Source organism: Rousettus aegyptiacus, unplaced genomic scaffold (genome assembly GCF_014176215.1).
Source record: "Rousettus aegyptiacus isolate mRouAeg1 unplaced genomic scaffold, mRouAeg1.p scaffold_m13_p_6, whole genome shotgun sequence".
Taxonomy (NCBI): Eukaryota; Metazoa; Chordata; class Mammalia; order Chiroptera; family Pteropodidae; genus Rousettus; species Rousettus aegyptiacus.
This window is the reverse complement of record NW_023416309.1, coordinates 77,444,009-77,464,212: the sequence shown is the minus strand read 5'-3', so window position 1 is coordinate 77,464,212 and position 20,204 is coordinate 77,444,009. Positions and strand designations below refer to the sequence as shown.

The following is a 20,204-nucleotide window of genomic DNA, read 5'->3' as shown; positions in this document are numbered from 1 at the left end:
CTTTTTTATTATTATTCAGTATAATTCAGTGAAAGCAATACTCCTAGGGACCAACATGTCACCTAGGCACAGAGCTCTCTGATGGTTCTAGGTATGAATGACACGGTAGGAGAGATGCCTTGTGATTCCTATGGTAAATGTTCAATAAATTTTTTGAATCCATGTATAAATAGAAGACAAACAACTGGAAAAATCACTGACGCTCTTAAAAATAAAAATGTGTGGTAAATATTTTATAGACACTCAAGAATCAGAAGGAGTCGCAATAGTATTTTAAGCTCCTTCTGGTCTGAAGAGTCTATATACTAATACTTGGGAAAACAAAACTAAGCAGTAACTTCAATATTAAATATTTGTGAGTAAACTGAAAGGCTTCCAAGAGGGGAAAAACCCAAAGTTTCCCCCTGGAGACAAACAAACAGTCTGCCGACTGGGGGAAGATCACAAGCCAAAAATACAACTATTTCATATTCTTTATCTTAGAGTAGACACATAAAACTGTGGAACCTTTAAGAGTAGAGAGGGATTTCAGAATGACAGAATTATGAATTCATCTCCCACAAGAGTATAGTCAGAAACAAAAACCAATATAGGAAATTGGTGAGAAAGGCAACATGGGGAAAACAAAAGGATTGGTACAGTACGTTACTATACAAAGTGAGCTGCTCTCACAGTAACATCACCTCACTACTCTACTCCATCTGCAGCTGCAGACTGACAACAAGAAGGAGCCAGTGTAAGGGTCTCATTCTTATTTGGAAGGCACTTCACAGACTAGGAGCTGGATCCTAAGGGACGATTTATAGTACACCCTCACATACATTCCGGTTGGCTGGAACTCAGCAGCTGATTGCTCCCTTGTCTAACTTGGTAAGGAGCCAAAGGAGGACTTTCCTCAGTCAACTCTCCCAGGCTGGAAAATTCTCTAGCCTCCAATTCTGAAGATCAGGTTATTCATGAGATGCCAAAACTACATCTTTATATTGGCTTTGAACAAGTCTCTCAAGTACACCATACAGATTCCCACAGATCTCAAAATCATCAGGACATTAGGACCAAAAATGTCCACTCTTCCTCTCACGTAAAGAGGAATGCGCTTTTCAAATCACAGGCAATATCAAAACAAACTCTCCATCTATCTCAACAATTCTTGAAATTGGGGAACAAGCAACAAACACATTGATTTAATGGTCTCCTTACAACCTTTATATTCTACCCCACTGAAAACTCTTCCTATTTCACTGGCTACTTGAATTCTCTCACTATGGTTGATCCCTTTGCCATGAAGAGCCAAATCCCAAGTCTGTTTCTCTGAGAGGAAATGAAGAAGGAAACCGTAACAAGGTTTTTTTGATTTCATCAAGCTCCTCATCTCAGCCGGCATAGTATCGACCCTCTCAGGAAGTGCTTGGAAATATATGCGTGTGGGCCACTACTGGCATCTAGTGGGTGGGGCCAGGAATGCTGAACATCCTGAGGTGGCAGGCAGGTCCACAAAATGAAGTAACTCCCCTCAAAAGGCAGTAACACCTTCATTGACAAATAATGTCCTAAGTGAAGGACTTCCACATTAACTGCCTTCACCCTTCAGAGCTTCTAGAACGGTAGTGGGTAAACTTTTTCTGTAAAGGGTCAGACAGTAAATAGTGTTGGCTTTATGGGCCATCTATATCTCTGTTACATGTTCTTCTTTTTAAGCACTTTACATAAGAATGTAATAAACCATTCCTAGCTTGCAGGCCACTGGCAGACTTCATCTACCCCTGTCCTAGAGTATTACCTGACTCTTAACAGTCTGTTTATATTGAAATGCTGATTCAAATTAAATGTGATGGAGCACATTATAAACAACTCCAAAAATGTATACTATAAATTTAAGTTAATAAAATAAGAGCTTCAGAAACTGGACTTTGGGTAGAAAACACACAATAGAATATATGGATGTCAAATGATAATGTACACCTGAAAATTATATAATTGTATTAACCAATGTTACCCCAATAAACTTAATTTTAAAAATTAAAAAATAAAATAAAATAAGAGCTTCAGAATTTAGCCTTAAAACCTAATACTTGGGACACATATTTGACTTTTGATTAATTAAAAAGCTCTCTCATCTCCACTCCTCCTCAGTGCATTTCAGTCACAAGTTTTCTTCTCAATGTTCATTTTCAAACATGTTACTGGAAAAAACACAGGCACTGTCTTTCCCTCTCCCTTCAGGATATATTACTTCCTACCCGCCATGCGTGCCACTCACAAAGTCTCTTTAAAATTACTACTGTTAACATTTTCTAAAATGTCTAAACCAAACCAAAGCCTGGAAATTCTGACTGGTATCTGGGTCCTGACTTTCCGGATGGTAACTAAAGGTCACGTGGGGTGGAAAGTGGCCTGCGGGTAACACAGAATATACACATGCACGCGAACCGGATATGCTGGTAATCTGGTTTCCTGAGACCTGGTGAGTTGTGAGAGTTCTCATCAACACCCTTGGGGAAGATGAAAAACCTGAAGCTGGGAAATACTGGATTTTAAAAAAGTGTCCATTCTTGGAATTAGATTTCTAGGTAAAGAAGAATGAGCAAGTACACTTCTTCCTCCACATTTTACTTGTCTAAAAACACAAACAAAACAAACACAAAAAAATAAATGAATATCTGATGAGGTTTTTTCAGTGTGGAAGCTGGTGTTTGCAGCATGGCTTATGTCACGTCTTAAGCCCAGAAACATGAAGAGTGTGGTTTTGATGTTTAACCAGCCTCAACTGCACCCTGGCACTGTTTCTTCCCTCAGAGAACTTTGCTCTGTTAGAGGAAAGAAACCAACCTCACATCTTGAAACAAAACGGCTAGGATAAAAATAAAGCCCTGAAGTGGTTTGGTGACCGAGGTCATATGGGGCGTTAAGGTTTGTAGGTAGGGCCAATGTACTTTGAGAACTTCCACTCACTACCAACCACAAAGAGACAAAGAAAGGCACCAGCCCAAGAGTCCAGCAATGATCAAGACAAGGAAGCCCCAGTATTTGCTTGTTGAGGGGTCTCCTCCTCATAGCACATTTCCACATTACAATAGCCAAAAAACTCAGTCCTGGTCAAACTTTGAGAGTAATCTCACCAAGCTGTTTCTTATGGCCTAAGAAAAGGAAATGCAATCTGTAGCCTTTTCCTATAGAGTCTTTTTTGAACACCTGTCATCACAAGCCTCAGTTCATAGAATATTTTCAAACAGCTTCCAGGGTGGAAGAGTATGACATGAGGTACATACTGCAAACTACTTTATAAAAGTAAAAGGCTATATTAATGACATGAAGTTAATATAATCCCCACAGCAACCCTGAAAAACTGCACAGTGCTCACCTTACAGATATAGACTTTTTATATTTATGAGGCCAAAATATTAGCTAACTTTCTCTATGATTATACAATTATGGGGCAATGAAAGGATGGAATTACCACAGATAAAACATTTACCTACTAGTATCGAGACTCAATTCTTCTCTATTACTGTAGATTAAATCAATGCTTATGTTATCCAGAGACAATCAGGCCAAAAGCTTTTTTGAGCTTCATAATGGCACTAATTTTGGAATTGCCAACCTAAAGGTTCATGATACAACTCTAGGAATTGGAGCTCACTCCAGTACAAGGCAAGTCATCTTGCCTAAGGAAGCTGGCCTTGTAAAACCATGCTCTCACCTACAGTTGTGTTCATAGAGGGTGTGGGGAGGAGTGAGGGAAAGGTGGAGGCATTAGATGTGTACCACCCACACTTTACAGCTTTCTTTTCAGTATAGTGGTGGTGGCAGCAGCAGCAGATCAGGTGCACGAACTATGCAAGGGGCACTGAAAAGCAAAGCAAATGATGGATCTGAAGAAAATGCCACATGCATCACACACACACAAAGCCTTCAGGCAAATATAACAAGTTGAGCATGTGAAAGCTCTATGCTATAGGCCATCTGACTTGGGTTTCCCACAGTGAAGCTGTGCTCCTTTCTTGGTCAATGTTTATTTTACTTTGCTGGACTTTTGAAAAAAAAAATATTTATATACTATCCAGCCTCATAGAGTCATATATTCAGAGTCAGAAAGAAACTTATCATTCTCAACTTATAGCACAGCCTCAAGGCGGGGGGGCGGGGCGGGGGGGGGGGGAACAACCCGACATGGAAACATGGACACAAGAGATTCAAGCAGGGGCAGCATGTAAAATTTCAGGCAGAAATTATGATTCTCAAATCCAAGGAAACAAAGTTCTCACTCTGCCAAAGATTTCAGGTAACTATTAAAAGCCTGGGGATAAGGAAAACTACATGAGACAAGATAAGTTTATTTCTAACCAACTGGTTTGGTGAGTGGAATTCAAAATTTACCAGAACATAGCCTGACGTTTTTCAGTTCGCATACTTAGCAGTATAACTTCTCACTTCTTACCAAGTTTTGTTGCAACAGGATGTTGAGGAAAGAATCTGTCCTAGAGCTCTGTACATAGCCCTCAATTCCCAGAGATACAACTTCTGTTAGGAAACCGAAGTGATACCTTCAGATTCCTTAGGCTTACTACTGGACAGCAGACAGAGTGAGCCTGGTAGCAGGGCATACTGCTAACTAGTTTCTGGGTCAACACCAACAACTATGTCTCATGAATCCCAGCAAAACATCTACGGCCCAATGATTAAGACACTTTTCTGTGCCCAAAGCCAGGCATGTTTGAGGGTACTTGCCAATCTTAAACAGAATCTCTGAGAAACAACTCAAATACTTCTTAAAAACCTTGACTGCAATAACCTACTTTGGTGGCACTTTAAAAGGACAAATTGCAAAATCAGATGTCCACCAAGGTGATACAAGTGAGCAATGTATAAGTACAGGAGAGTTGTGGAGGCTGGTGGCAAGCTAAAGATCACAAATCCCTTTAAAAGGGGGTAGCTGCTACTTTGCTTTGCAAATTGCTCCCGGATCTTGATGTGTGTGGTGTGTGTGTGTGAATAAGTTGGCAACTGAATGAAATTTTAAAATAAAGCAAACAAAAACCCACTATCTGTACCATGTGAACCATCTGATTAGTCTTAGTATCATTCAAAATGAGATAATCAGACACCACCTAACACAGTGCAAAATGAGGCACACAGTACCATCTATGAAGTACTCTAGCCAAAAAGGCTGGACCTGAATCTAACCAAATTTCTAGAGTTAACTCTCACTGGAATACAGAGGATAGAGAGGCAGGTTAAATGACATCACCAGGAAACAGAGAGACAAATCCTGAATGTGGGAATTCTACAGGAAAATAGGTTAAAAGAGACTTAGACAAAACAATCGAACATAACAGGCAGATCTTGATTTGAATAAACCAACTGTCTAAAGACACCTGGTAGATAATCTGGCAAATAAAGTTATGGATCAGATCATGAATGATGCCAAAGATAGGCATGGCAATGGCATTATGGTACATAAAAAAATATTCCTTATATTTTAAAAGGTGTGTGTGAAAGTGAAATATTTAGGGATGCAATGATGTGATATATAAAGTTTGCTTTAAAATACTTCCATGGGAGCCGGGGGTAGGAAAAAATGAAATAAATGTGGAAAAATCTTGATAACTGTTGATATGAGTGACAAGTATATGGAGGTTCATTATATGATTTTCCTGAGTGTTTGAAAATTTTCATTATTAAACAAAACTCAAACAAAACAGGTCTGCATTTAGACAGTGGGCTATCAGTTTGTGAAGTACCATTCACACTGTTCATTTTAATTGTTCACTTTGGTCACATGGGTGACAGCGAAAATTGCAAAATAAACCCAATATCTTAAAAAATTATTTAACAAAAATTATGTAAATAACTACCACCGCCAATATATAAGAAGTGACCATATGCCACTCATTCTTCTTTACATATATTATCTCATTTAGTCTATAATTATCACCGTCTTACAGATGAAGAAACTAAAGTTCTACCAGGTTAAGGAAAATGCCCAAAATCTCACAGCTGATAACTGATAAAACTAGGACTTAAACTAGGACTTTCCAAAGCCCAAGCTGTTAACTTTTGCACTATCCTGCCTCTGACATAATAAGATGCAGGATAAAATTAATGAAAGCTATCCAGCCAATCTCTAAAGAGATACAATGGACTTGCAGATAATCGCTCATGGAAGGATCTCTCAAGTCTAATAGTAATATGAGGAGGCAAAAAAAAAAAAAAAAGCAAAGGTGAATAACAATGTATGTGATATACCATTAATACTGTAAGAAAAAGGAGACAATCACATACATTAATTATAATGTCCCATTAATATTATTATGTATTTGTATTACTTAGTCAAAAATACTTCTTTAATTAAAATATTTAAAAAACGCAATCACTCTTCTACTAGATCTTTCGACATCTAGTCCCACCGATCTAGAAGCCAATGCCAACACTGCTGCCTAAAACCTTCCCTAAAACCCAGCTTTCCGAAGTCACAAACTTTCTATGCCCAAGGGGCCTCACATGAATCACTCATGCTTTAATTTTTCACTAGTCCAAGATGCGTCCTCATGAAATGGACCCTTTCAGATGCAAATCTTTCAAAACAATAATCAGTCCTATTTGATATCTAACCTTTCTTGAACTCATTCTTCCTTATTCATGTGGCTTGAGAAGTTTCCCTTATTGCATGAGAGGGAGGACATTATGGTGTCACTCTAATTGTGCTACTTTGATAAACAGCAAGATACAGATAACTGTGTTGACCTAACAAATTAGAATACCACTTTTCCAACCAGATTCTGGGTTAACACTTAGGCATGAATTTTTTTCTTCTGATTTCTCAGGTTAACGGGCATTAGACATTTCCAATTTAAATGCTGTGCCCTTTATAAACATGCAGGAAGCACATACCCTAAGATGTTAATAGTGATTATCTCTAGGTGGTAAAAATATATTATCTGCATTTTTAATTTTTTTGCAGTAAGTGTTGACCTTGTAAATTTTTAAAAGCAATAATGTGAAAATGAAAAGTAAAAAGCTTTGCCCTACTTAAAGCCATTGGCGATTTCTCTAACAACCAGGACACCATGTTTGAGAATGCCTAAAGCACTAAAAGCAGCCCACAAATTTTAATCGGCAAGCCATGGAGCGAAAAAATTCTGTCATCGTCCACCCTACCAAATTTAATGAATGTAGTACTTCTTTTGTTGAATTAACAATACAGACATGACGATAAACAATAAGAAATTCCAGAAACAAATTATAACCAGAATCCAGAAGTGTACTATATGGGACAAGCCCACTGAACATAACAGGCAGATCTTGATTTGAACCAACCAACTGTCTAAAGACATCTGGTAGATAATCTGGGAAATAAAGTTATGGATCAGATCATTACTGTAACCAGCCATGTAAACCAAGTACCAAATAAGAAAGTGGTTCCAGTGTAAGACTTAGTCTCTGTACCACTCCAACTTTCTCACATTATCCTCCAAATGACCACAGCTTTAAGTATCCTGTAAACCCTGTGCTGTGTCTCGCCTCCTCCGTCTTTGCTCACACTGTTCCTTCTACTTTAAACAGTCTTCTCACTATGCCTAGTTAAATTTTCCAGGAAGTCTTCTCCAATTGCTCTCCTTTTCTTTACAACTCATGCCTCTGCCAGGATTGGACCACGTCCTTTCCCTGTACTTTCACGGTACCCAATGCATATCTCCCTCATGAGATTTAGCACAATACAGTCAGCCTTCATAATTTGCGGATTTCTTATCTGTGAATCTACCTCCTCACTAAAACTTACTAGCAACACCAAAATCAATATTCCTGGTGCTTTTGCAATCATTTGTGGACATGTACAGAGTGGCAAAAAACTTTGAATTGCCCAATACACCTGTTCCCAGCTGAGACCACTCTCTGACCTCATGGGTGACTCTCTGACTTCTTGTTCAAGTTCTCATACTGTAAAGAAGTATCTTTTTTTGTGGTCTATTTGTGCCACATTTTTCACATTTTTGTGTCTTGTTGGTGATTTCACTGACTAAAATGCTCCCCAAATGTAGTGCTGAAGTGCTGCCTAGTGTCCCTAAGCACTAGAGGCTGTGATGTGTCTTAAGGAGAAAATGAGTGTTAGTCAAGTTTTGTTCTGGCACAACTTACAGTGCTGTTGGCTATGAGTTCAGTGTTAATTAATCAACAATAATATTAAATAGGGTGTCTTTAAAGCAAAACATGTTTACAGCCATGCCACCATGAACGTGCCCGATCTTGTCTGATCTCGGAAGCTAAGCCTGGTTAATACTTGGATAGGAGGTCACCTAAGAATATTATTAGGTTCTGTAGGCATTAGAAAAAAAAAAAATCTTAGAAAAAAAAATAAAGCAAAACATACATAAAACAAGTTTACCTATTGATCAATGAAATTCTTATAACCAAAGGCTCATAGGAACCTAACCCTGTATATTCCTCAGGAACAATGATTCAGCATCCATGGTGACTTTAGAGAACATAACTGCTACAAATAACAATAATCAACTTGATACTGAAACATTGTTTATATAGTCATTCCTTCCACTAAACCAAAAGCTGGCAAACTAGACCCACAGGCCAAATGTAACCTTTGAAAAGGCTTGCTGACCCATGTCCTAGACTCCAAACTCTTAGAGGAGATACCAATGTCATATTACCTTTACAATCCCAGCACAAAGCTGGCACAACAGGACAGATAAACTAAACTTTAATCTGGTCAAGCACTGGACCCAGCACACTTCTACTCCAAAAACTCAGGGGTAACTACATTAATTCTAGACCTGAACAGGTCCTGAAAAGAGATACTATGCAAAGAAATAAAATAACTAACAGAAAGTGACAGAAGGACAAGAGACAAAAGGAAAAGAACAAAACAATAATATTATTTGGTGGGCGAAATAAGGTATGAGAAATTAAAATAAAGAAAGGCCAAACAATAGGTATTAAGAACTACAGAGGTACAATCCAGTATGAATCCCAAAACACATTCAGAAGAGCCAAAAAGAAGGAAGATTTGGCAAGAGCTCACTAAATGTACAGTGACATTTCACTTGTCTAAAGACCTATTTTCCACACACAACACTAAGCACATTTGTAGGTATAACAGTCATAGCTGTTTGGGGAAATTGTCGGGAATGATAAACAAAACCATGCCAGAGCATGAGAACTCACTAAGTTTGAGAGACAAATACCTATTGACAGCTCCCAATCTCATTTGCTCATTTTCCCCCAGTACACAGACACATGTTACATTCTACTCAAGATGCTAATAAAGCAATCAGGTCTGAGAAAATCCTCAGCAGTTCCATCAACAACCCTCACCTTTCAGTGTGAACAATTTTACTGATACTGTAACTTAATATCCTTAGTTAGCTCAATATCAGCAACAACTTATTTGCTAAGCAGTACTTTTTTCTGATTTCCAAAGAGAGCTAAGGCATAGCAGAAGGGACATCCACTAAATAAAGAATGCTTAGAACCCTGGTGACATTGAATTTGAGTGTCCTAGCCGGCAGGTGTAGAAATCTAAATGGGACTCTCACTATTTTAAGAGGATGCCCCTTACCGGTGAGGTTGGCAGTCTCTCCCCAGGATGCATGTTCAATCCTAACCACATCTCGAGGCTGAAAACCAACAACCTGGCAAGCTTACCTGCAGCCATTCAGAGAGAGAGATCCAAAGCTCATGCTTGGCAGAGGGAGAAAAAAATAGTTGGGAATTTACTATCAATACTAACAACCATCTGAAGCCAAACATTCTGTTTCTTATTCGTGGACCCGAGTTTTAGTAATCTGTGCTAGAAATTCTCTAGGAGTTGTCAAGGGAGCAATTCCTATTAAGATTAATCACCCAAAAAGGACAACTAAAATGAACAAGCAATGTATAGCAAATTTAGATTTTATACAAGTTAAATAAATGACATACATCTTTATAATGTTACATCACGCATGCAGCTATTTTAAGAACATGTTAAGAAAATATATTCTTAGTGGAAAAATAATCACTTCTGCAGCAATGCTTCTTCTGAAAATATAAATCTGTTCCATCATGATCAACATATTGGGAAATAATATGAGCATAACACAAATTTTACATTTGCTCATGTGTGATTTTGTTCATGAGAAATACCAGGTGAACACAGAAAACTGCACTCAACTGAATGGAGCTACACAGGAATACACAAAACATACACCTACCAACTACTGCAGTTCACCGTGTGAACTCGTGTTATGAGGCACACGTATCCACAGCTCCCCATTCAATATCATATAACCCTCCTTCTACCACTTCACAAAAACCTACAAGCTGCAATCTTTCTGAAGCCCACTTCTACAGGCAAATTTGTCTTTTTCAGGAGAGTATTTATATTATTTCTTAACTAATGAAAATATACAAAATTGTATAACTGTTTTATTAGGTTTATATCTTTTTTTAAATATGACACTTTTTTTAAATATGACATTTGAGTGTTGTTCCCCTAACCCAATTTTCCTCATAAGCTCTGTGGTTTTACTGTGTGATTTTGCATAGCACAGTGATTTTTAGAAATGTATGTGTTATACTACAGCAGAACAGACTATACATTCAACTGATGTTTTAAAAAAGCAAACTGCACATTCGCATATATAGCATAATTTCACTTTTGTTAAAAAAATATATTTCATAGATTAAAAGACACACAGAGACTAAAAGGAAAGGGATAAGATGTGGTTCCATAGTGTAGCAGTTAGCACGTCTGCTTTACACACAGAAGGTCCTGGGTTCACGCATGTCCCAGTGGAGCCACAGTCCATGGTCTACGACCATGCCACCCTGAACAAGCCCAATGTCTGATCTTGGAAGCTAAACAGGGTCAGGCCTGGTTAGTACTTGGATGGGAAACCACCTAGGAAGACCAGGTGCTGTAGGCATAAATAATAATAATAATAATAATAACAATAATAATAATAATAATAAAAAATAAAGATAGATAAATAATAAGAGGAAAGGGAAAGAGATATTGCTTTGATGGACCTAGTGGGTATTGTGCTAAATGAAATAAGGCAGATAGGGAACGACAAACATTGTACGATTTCTCGTACATGTGCAATCTAAAGAAGAAAATAAACAACAAAAATGGAAATAAACTCATAGATACAGAAAATATTTTGAGAGCTACTAGATGAGGGGGTTGGAGGGGACTGTGAAAAAGGGCAAAGGGATTAAGAAGTATAAATAGGTAGTTACAAAACAGACATAGAGATATAAAGGGTAACATAAGAAAAGTACTTAATAATGTTGTAATAAACATGTAAGGAGAGAAAGGGGTACTAGATTTACTGGGGTGATCACTTTATGACTTACATAGATCTCTAATCACGATGATGTACAATTGAAACGAATATATTACTGTACACCAACTGTAATTGAAAAAACTCATTGAATATACAATGTAAATATGAGCAACTATTATATTTCAATAAAGCTGGGAAAAAATATATATATATTTCACATATGTAGGTAATGTGTGCATATGTACACACTTATAAATGCTTACAAAAAGGTCTGAAAGAACCTCCAACAAATAGTTAATAGTGGTATCTCTGAAGGCAAGAATATTTTTGTTTGCTTTAGATACAGTGAATTGGGGTTACTTTTGCAATTTTAAAAATTCCCTTTAAAAAATTAAAAATCTTTCATAGTAGAAATATTGAAGTGATCATTAGACAATCTGATTGTGTCAACCCCCTGCTTAAGTTCATCAATACCTGAATGGAAAATTCTCAATACTTATGAAGGATCTGGCCTCTCCTATCTTCTCCAGCCTCATCCCTCACTGCTCCTCCCCTTATTTATGTTTTCAACTAAAATTTATTTAGAATCTTCTATGTGCAAGCACTGGGGATAAAGCAGTGTACTATATATGAACTTCATTCTCACAGAGCTTTGATATAGCGAGAGAAAGACCTTAACCAACAACAAAATTGCACCTAAAATTACTTAAGAAATGTGATATTACAAAGGCAAACCAGCCAGGCTCAGAGATCAGGAAAAGCTTCCCTTAAAAAAGGGAAGTGATATTTAGGCTGAGAATTTAAGCATGAAATAAGAATGGGACTGAAAAAGAGAAGAGAGCACTGCGGGCATAGAGAATGCACAACAGCCATAAGGCGAGAAAAAAAGCTTGAGCCTTTAAAGGAAGAAGTCAATAAGGCCAGCGAACAACAACAAAGAGGAAAAGAGTGGTATAAGATAAGGTTAGAAGTAGCAGAAAGGCCAAATCACGTGGAGCCCACAGACTATGTTAATGATTTTGGACCTGATTCTAAGAGCAAATAGAAACAAGTGAAGATTTTCAAGTAGGGAAGTAACGCGATCAGGAATGTGTATTTGGAAGCTCATTTGGGTTACTACCTAAAAAGAAAGGTCTAATGAGGACCAGGAATAAATGTGGAAAGGTCAGTAAGAACTTCTTTCAATAGTCTGTGGATTACTAAAATGATAACATGGACTAGGATGGTGATAGTGGAAACAGAGAAAGGCAGATGATTCAAATTATGTTTAGGAGGTAGATTCAATAGCTCTTGATATTGACTAGATGTGGGGGTACAGTAAAAGAAGGGATAAAAGAAGGGATAGCAAGAGCAGTTCTCATATCCTAGCATTCAGCCATACTGAACTACCTACAGTTCCCTAAGCCTCTGTGCCTCTTTCAAGCTTTCAGGCCTCAGAGTGGAAATGCCCTTAACTTCATCCTTCTGCTGCAAAATGGCTCCTCATTCCAGCCTTCTCTAATCATGCCTTGATCAGCTGCTCTGTGTGCTCCTGCAGCCTCTCGTGCTTACCTTTATCCTAGTATGCAGCACACTCTGTTATAATCATATCATTTATGTTTTTTTCTTCCCCACATAGCTGAGTGCTCCCTGAGGTTAAAGACTATTTTTTGTTGTTTTATCCTCTATATCCCCAATGTCTCATAACTTAAACATATGTGAATAAATCCCCACTCTCAACTGTATGTTCCAAAGAACAGAGAATGCAAGCTGAATTCTGGGTGCCTACTATAAGAAAGAAAAAAATATGGGAAGCTAAATAGGGCCTGAGAAAGCAGGTAAAAAAGGCAGTGTGGTTTCCTGACTGGATAAACTAAGAGCTATGAAACTATAGCCTTCTTCCTCAAGTTCTGGTAGTCTAGAACTAAAGACCAAACTCACATATGTAAATTTAAAAGAAATTAAGGGAAGTAATTACCAAAAGATGACGTGTAGTCTGAAAATACATAAACTGCTTCATAGTTTAGAAAACAAATTACCACATTTTACTCTACATATACCTGTAATTATTTGAAATTTTTACTAAAAACATATGTGATTTGTATAATTTAAAATAAAATAATTAATAAAATTATAATGAATCCAATGACAGCTCACATCCTGAAAATGCCTTCTCTGAGATGCACATAATAAAAACACAACCTTATTAACACATTATTTAAAAAGTAAAATACCTGATGGAAGAAAGAAATCTGTATAAGATCAGCTATAACCTTTATAAGGGATACTCCCCAACTTTAGGCCAAGGCCAAAGCCATAAAGTGCTTTCTCATATTGTCATTGTTGCTTCATTTTAAAGATTGTTATCAACAGTGGAGCTAATGCAGTAGAACAATTTCTCTTATTCAAATAAGTTTCCAGTGGCTAGAAGAGCGCAATGGTGAGGGATTCTATTATAGCAGCAGCTCCTGAGGAGCACCTTAACATATTGAGGCCCCATGCACACAATGGCACATAGAAGTTGACAGTTTGATTTAAAAGCAATGACTGTTTTCCACGTCATTCAGAAAACAGCTAAAGACTAAGAAAAATATAGGAAGATACATTGAAATTTTAAATTAAACCACAAAGAACAAATCCTCCTATCCCTCCATTGACTCATTCTTAGCAGACAACCGTGCCTCTAATTTCAAAGAGAAAAAAGAAAACATCAAAAATGCCCTCCCTCATCTTCCTCCTACAATACCCACAAACTAATCTGCATCCACAATTACCTATTCCTCCTTTCCCGCAAGCACAGGAAGAGGGATCATGCACCCTCTTTCAGGCTAATCCCTTCACTTGTGCTCTGGATCCTACTCCTCTCCCATCTTCTGCAAGGATCTTTCCCTGCCATCTATCTCCTTTCTTTCTTAGATCTTCAACCTACTACTTACCATTCTATGTTTTCTCCTCGAATAACTGAATCATCTTTCATGGCTCCATTAACATCTGTAAGAGGATGTCTTCAAATATTTTCATCTTTAACCTAGACCACTCTCCTCAGCTTCAGATGATGTTGGCCTCTAAAACTCTCCACTTGAATGTCCTATAGAAATTTCAACGTGTCCAAAACTAAATCCATCCTCTTTCTCCCAAATCCAAATTCACTAAAACCAACCAACTTTATTCTCAATCTCAACAAATGGACCATTATCCACCCAGTTTCTAAGCCAGAAACTCAGGTGCTACATTTCCCTACTTAAAGCATTCGATAGCTCCGTACTACCTTCAGGTTAAAGGTAAAATGATTTACTGCATGACTCTTCAAGATTTGGTACCAGATTATCCCACCATCCACTCCACTATGAATGTTATTAAGGTACAATGAACCAGCCATTTGCAGTTTTTCAACTACTATGCTCTCTCCCTAGCTTACAAAATCCCATATAAAATCCTTAAGCATCATACTGGTGACTCCAAACCCAAAGTGGCAAAAAAATTACTATTCTACACTAAGTAAATCTTCATTTAGAAAGATTACCTTTACTAAATTCCACACTGCCACACAGTGGTGGGAAAGGGAAGTGCATAGTAAAGATAAAGGAAGCGTAGGTTGAAGAGATGGATAACACCAGGGAGCCTGAAGTGGTTCCCCTTCCCTGTGATTCCTGGGAAACAACTCCACAGTGCCTCATGGTTGCGTGTACCAGGGTACCCACACTTACATAGCTAGTCTTATGCATTACATCACCCTTAAGAACTTACATCACTGGGGCTCAGGCTGCCCAGCCCATTCTCCTGCTCAGAATCCTTCCCAGATTCTGTGCCCTGAGAGGACCGGGGATGGGATGGATGAATCCAAATCTCCAGGCGAGTGGTGTCATCTCCAACATGGCGGAAAGTAGACTTCTTTCCTTTCCGCCATTGGTCAGGGCTCAGTTCCAATTCCTCATGTTGCTTCTTTTCCATCTGTTCTGCCTGCACCACACACAAAAACATATAGGCTCAGACTCTCCTGGGATTCAGCTAATAAAGAGAAGTGCTCACCTCACCTGACTTTGTTGCCCAAGGACTATAAATGTAAAGACTTTGCCATAGTTCCAAAGTAGCAGAGTATCATCTGCTTTATCTCATAAAAGTCAATTCTGTAAACTAGATGCTGTGGAACATGTACACTCAAGGGCCCCAGAGAGCTCTCCCAAGGATGAGTTTGGTTCTGCATAAGGACCAACTGACTTCCATCAGCACAGTTCGATGGGACTCCTTGAGGATGTTATTAGACATTCCCTTAAGGACAGAGAAACACTAAGAGAAACACATTCTTCTGGGAAGGAATGATTCTGCCAGTATTCCCACTCACCTTTCGTTTGGTCTCTTCAAACAAGCTCATGAGACTCTCCTTGGCAGTCAGGATGGGGTTGCTAGCAGCTAAACTGCGCATATAGTAATACACAGCATCAAGCTTCCTCCTCTGTGGAAAGAGGCCAGAGACACTGAGTCAACTGATTCTCTTTCTGACTCCAGCCTAAGTCAGCTGACCCAAAAAACCCTATCTCTTCCAACCTGTGCCCCAAGCTGTGAGGAATTCCAGTAAGAAAATCAGAATACTATCCATGGAAGAAGCCATGGCAATTACATCAGGGATCTCTTCTTGCACAGTATTATACCTTATAGGCAGAGGTACTCAAGAGCCAAATACTCATAAGAGGGAAAAAGAATAAAGAGCGTAAAATATAAAAGCCAATTTTGTTTTGGTTTTAGAGGGAAAAGAATGTTCAACTCACCTAATTATTTTTTAAAATCATAAATAACAATGGCAACATCACTGATTAAGCATAACTAAGTATGAAGCAAGTGATCACCACTTCATAGATATTATCTCTAAATCTAAGGACACTGCCCCATAGTTATTATTATTTTTACTTTAAAGATGAGGAAATGGAAGCTCTCCTCAGAAAAATTGAAAATAGAATTACCATATGACCCAGAAATTCCACATCTGGGTACATACCCAAAAGAATTAAAAGCAGGATCTTGAAGAGATATTATTACACTCATGTTCACAGCAGCATAATGGCCAAAAGGTGGAAGTGCCCAATGAGAGATGAATGGATAAACAAAATGTGGCACATACATACAACTGAATATTAGGCCTTAAAAAGGAGGAAGTTCTAATACAAGCTGTAACATGAATGAACTTTGACAACATAATGCTAAGTGAAATAAGCCTGTCACAAAGAGACAACTACTATATGATTCCACTTAAATTAGGTACCTAGAGTAGACAAATCCACAGAGAAAAGAGAAGGGTGGTTGTCAGTGGTTGGAAGGAAGGGAGAATGGGGAGTTGTTGATTCATGGATACAGAGTTCCAGTTTTTTAAGAGGAGAGTTCTAGAGATTGGTTGCACAGCAATATCAGCATACTTAACACTAATGAAAATGGGTAAGACTATAAATTTTACTTTACGTATATTTTACAATTAAACTTCTTAAATTTTTTTTAAATGGGCGAAAGATTTGAATAGACATTTTTCAGAATGCCCAATAAGCATGTGAAAAGATGCTCAACATCATTAGTCATTGTGAAATGCAAATCAAAACCACAATGAGATACCAGTTCACACTCACTAGATTTGTAGGTATCAACAAACTGATTCTAAAGTTTATATGGAAAGGCAAAAGACTTAAAACAGCCTATACAGTATTGAAGAACAAAGTTGGAAAAATGACACTATCTGACTTCAAGACTTACAATAAAACTACAGTAATCAAGACGGTGTGGTAATGGCCTAAGAATAAACCAATAGATCAATGGAACAGAATAGAGGCCCCCAGAAATAGCTGAATTTTGACAAAGGAGCAAAGGCAATTCAATGGAGAAAGGATAGTCTTCAACAAATGGTGTTGGAACAATTGGACATCCACATGCAAAATGATTAATCTATACATAGACCTTACACTTGTCATAAACACTTACTAAAAAGGGATCACAGACCTAAATGTAAAATGCAAAAAACTATACAACTCCTAAAAGATAACATAGGAGAAAATCTAGGTAACCTTGAATTTGGCAACGACTGCGATCCATAAGAGAAAAGGTTGATAAGTTGGACTTCATTAAAATTAAAAACTGCTCTGTGAAAGACATTGCTAATAAAAAGATAAGCCACAAACAGAATATATTTGCAAAACACATATCTGATAAAGAACTAGTATCCAAAATATACAATACACTCTTAAAACTCAACAACAACAAAATTTAAAAGTAGGCAAAAGATCTGAAGACATCTCACCAAAAAACACACAGATGGCAAATAAGCACGTGAAAAGACGTTCTACATCCTATGTCATTAGGGAAACGCAAATTAAAACAAGATATCACTATACACCTACTATACTGACCAAAATCCAGGACACTGACACCAAATGCTGGCAAAGATGCAGAGAAACAGGATCTCTAATCCACTACTGGTGGAAATGCAAAATGATACAGCCACTTTGGAAAACAGTTTGGCAGTTTCTTCCAAAACTACATAGGTATACTCTTACCATACAACCCAGCAATCACACTTCTGGGTATTCACAAAAATGACTTGAAAACTTATGTCCACACAAAAACCTGCACACAAATGTTTACAGCACTTTTTTAGTAACTGCCAAAACTCAAAAGCAATCAAGATGTCCTTTGATTGGAGTAATGCCTAACAACCTGTGGTACATTCATACAATGGAATATTACTCAACGAGAAGCATTTACTGTGCTTCTGCTAAGGATACTCCTTTGGTGAAAAGCTAAGAGGAATAAGGGGATGATTTGGAGAAAGGAAACAAGGATCTGAGCACCAAGAGCTAGTTGAGGACTTTAGGAGGAGGTAAAAGGAGCCTCATTTTCCTCCTGGAAATAAGTAATCTAGTTCAATGAGATAGCGAAGGGAAGCGAGACAAGATTCAGAGCAGCAGCTATGGTCGTAAAAACAGTGGTGTCTGACTAAAGCATGAGCATAGGAATTTAAGGGCAGTGAAAGTGGAAGTACAGATTCAACTGAAGTGAGGGATCCCTGACAATTTACTTCAAAAAGTAACAGTAACAGACAGTTTGAGGATGGGAGACAGAAGAGGATATACTTTGGGTTATAGTATTCAGATTAAATCTAGTTCTAGGAGCTGATGTTATCAAAGTCCATATTTCTAAGATACTGCCTACAAAATTCTTCTCTTGTCCACAGATTTCTTACCGTATACACTGCCAGCAGAGCCAACTGGTTATAGGGGCGCCCATTCTTGGGAGCAATGTGCTGGGCCTTCAGGTACCAACTGGAATAAAAAAACAGTAATAAAATAAAATAAAATAAAATAAAATAAAATAAAGAAGAAGAAAGCTAGTTCTATATCAACTCTTCCCCAATTCATCACCTGATTGTCCTCACTACTTAAGACATAAGCTGGAGTGTTAGCTATAACCCTGAAGTGGTAAAGTATGACTACAGAAACCAAGAGGGATACCTGTAGAATATACATATAGGAGGCAGCTCAGGTGGCCCATTACTCATAATAAGGCTTAGCTTAAAACCCACACAGGAAAGAGGAGCAATGAACAAAAGGCAAAAGTACCTGCGCGCTTTTCCATAGTTTGCTGTGTCATTGGCTTGCTCTCGATACCTAGCAATATCTCCTTGACAAATCATACATCGCTGAGCACTGATCAAGGCATATTTTACCTTCGGGAAAAACAATCAGTCAGCAGCATATCCAAGAAACTCTAATTTCAACCCCAAAGGACAGGGATAGGGTCAAAATGACAGAGCTGCAGTAATAAGGCACTAATAATAATCCTCAACAAAGTAAAAAGTTTTCAGTCGAACTTTGACTAGTAAAGAAAAAAAACTAACAATGTGATGAAAAACGTACTCAGAAAGAGTTGCTAAAGGGAGAGGGCTCATTCTTATTTTGAGTCCCAGGCAAATGGAAAAGAACATTCTGAAACTAAGAGTCAGGAGACCTGACTCTATATACAACAGCTATGTGATTCAAGTAGGTCTCTGGGATTCTTTGTGGCTCAGTTTCTTCATCAGAATGTAAAAATATCTATTCCATAGGATAACCGAAGGGATTAAGGATAAAAATATTTTACAAATTATAAAGTGATATACAAATATTAAGACAATTGTTTAATCTGTTCTTTTTTTACCATCATTAGTCTTTCTCTCCTCAAACTGTTAATATCACTGAATTGTGTTACTGCATTACATTCCCTTTGCAAAACAGTAATTCCCTAAAAGAGTAAGTTACTCTTCACCAAACACCTACAACATGCCAGGACTGTGTAATTTTATATACACACACACACACACACACACACACACACACACACACGTATAAATGTGTGTGTGTGTGTGTGTGTGTGTGGAGAGACAGACAGACACACAGATATATCTACATGTTTTCTCACTGATAGGTTTGCCATCTCTCAGTGAAAAAACAAGAGAGTAACCCTTAGCAATCCCAAGACATGCGGCCAACCTAAAACCTCCCCAAGGAACATCACTTTCTAACATTTAATTCCACTCCACCCCCACACAAGAAATTACCATGTCACTGAATAAAGAACAAGGTTTCAAGAAGTAGATATGACTCCTCCATAATGACCCCTCCATATTTCCTCTAAGCCCCTTTACAGTGTAAACCTTATCATCCTTTGCAGAGTCACTGTATCTACAATTACTAATTCAGCATCTATACACACCCCTAAACAAACTCTAAACTCTGAGAGTTCATGGCTTTCTTGTTCCATACTGAACTGTATGTGCCTAGAATGGCACCTGGCATGTAGGACACTCAATACTACCTATTGATTAGTAAGAGAACTTGTGCATAGCAAATCATCAAGAGCAGAAAGACAAGAGGAAGCCTCTGCTGCACAAATCACTCCTTTCTCCAATGAATCCTAAACCTCTTCCTTTCT

At 37.9% G+C, this 20,204-nt stretch overlaps 1 protein-coding gene and 1 pseudogene across 4 annotated transcripts in view; one reads left to right on the top strand and one right to left on the bottom strand.

Moving 5' to 3' along the window:
- The window catches only part of SMG6 (SMG6 nonsense mediated mRNA decay factor), a 192,648-nt gene that overhangs the window by 165,856 nt on the left and 6,588 nt on the right, over positions 1-20,204 (bottom strand). For all 4 annotated transcript variants that reach the window (XM_016138892.2, XM_016138891.2, XM_016138893.2 and 1 more), the window contains exons 5-8: positions 18,854-18,960; positions 18,478-18,556; positions 15,601-15,711; positions 15,006-15,218 (exon numbers count right to left, since the gene is read on the bottom strand). In XM_016138892.2, coding sequence (XP_015994378.1) covers positions 15,006-15,218; positions 15,601-15,711; positions 18,478-18,556; positions 18,854-18,960 — 510 coding nt within the window. The remainder of the gene's footprint in view (positions 1-15,005; positions 15,219-15,600; positions 15,712-18,477; positions 18,557-18,853; positions 18,961-20,204) is intronic.
- On the top strand, positions 10,801-10,916 carry LOC118604124 (annotated as a pseudogene).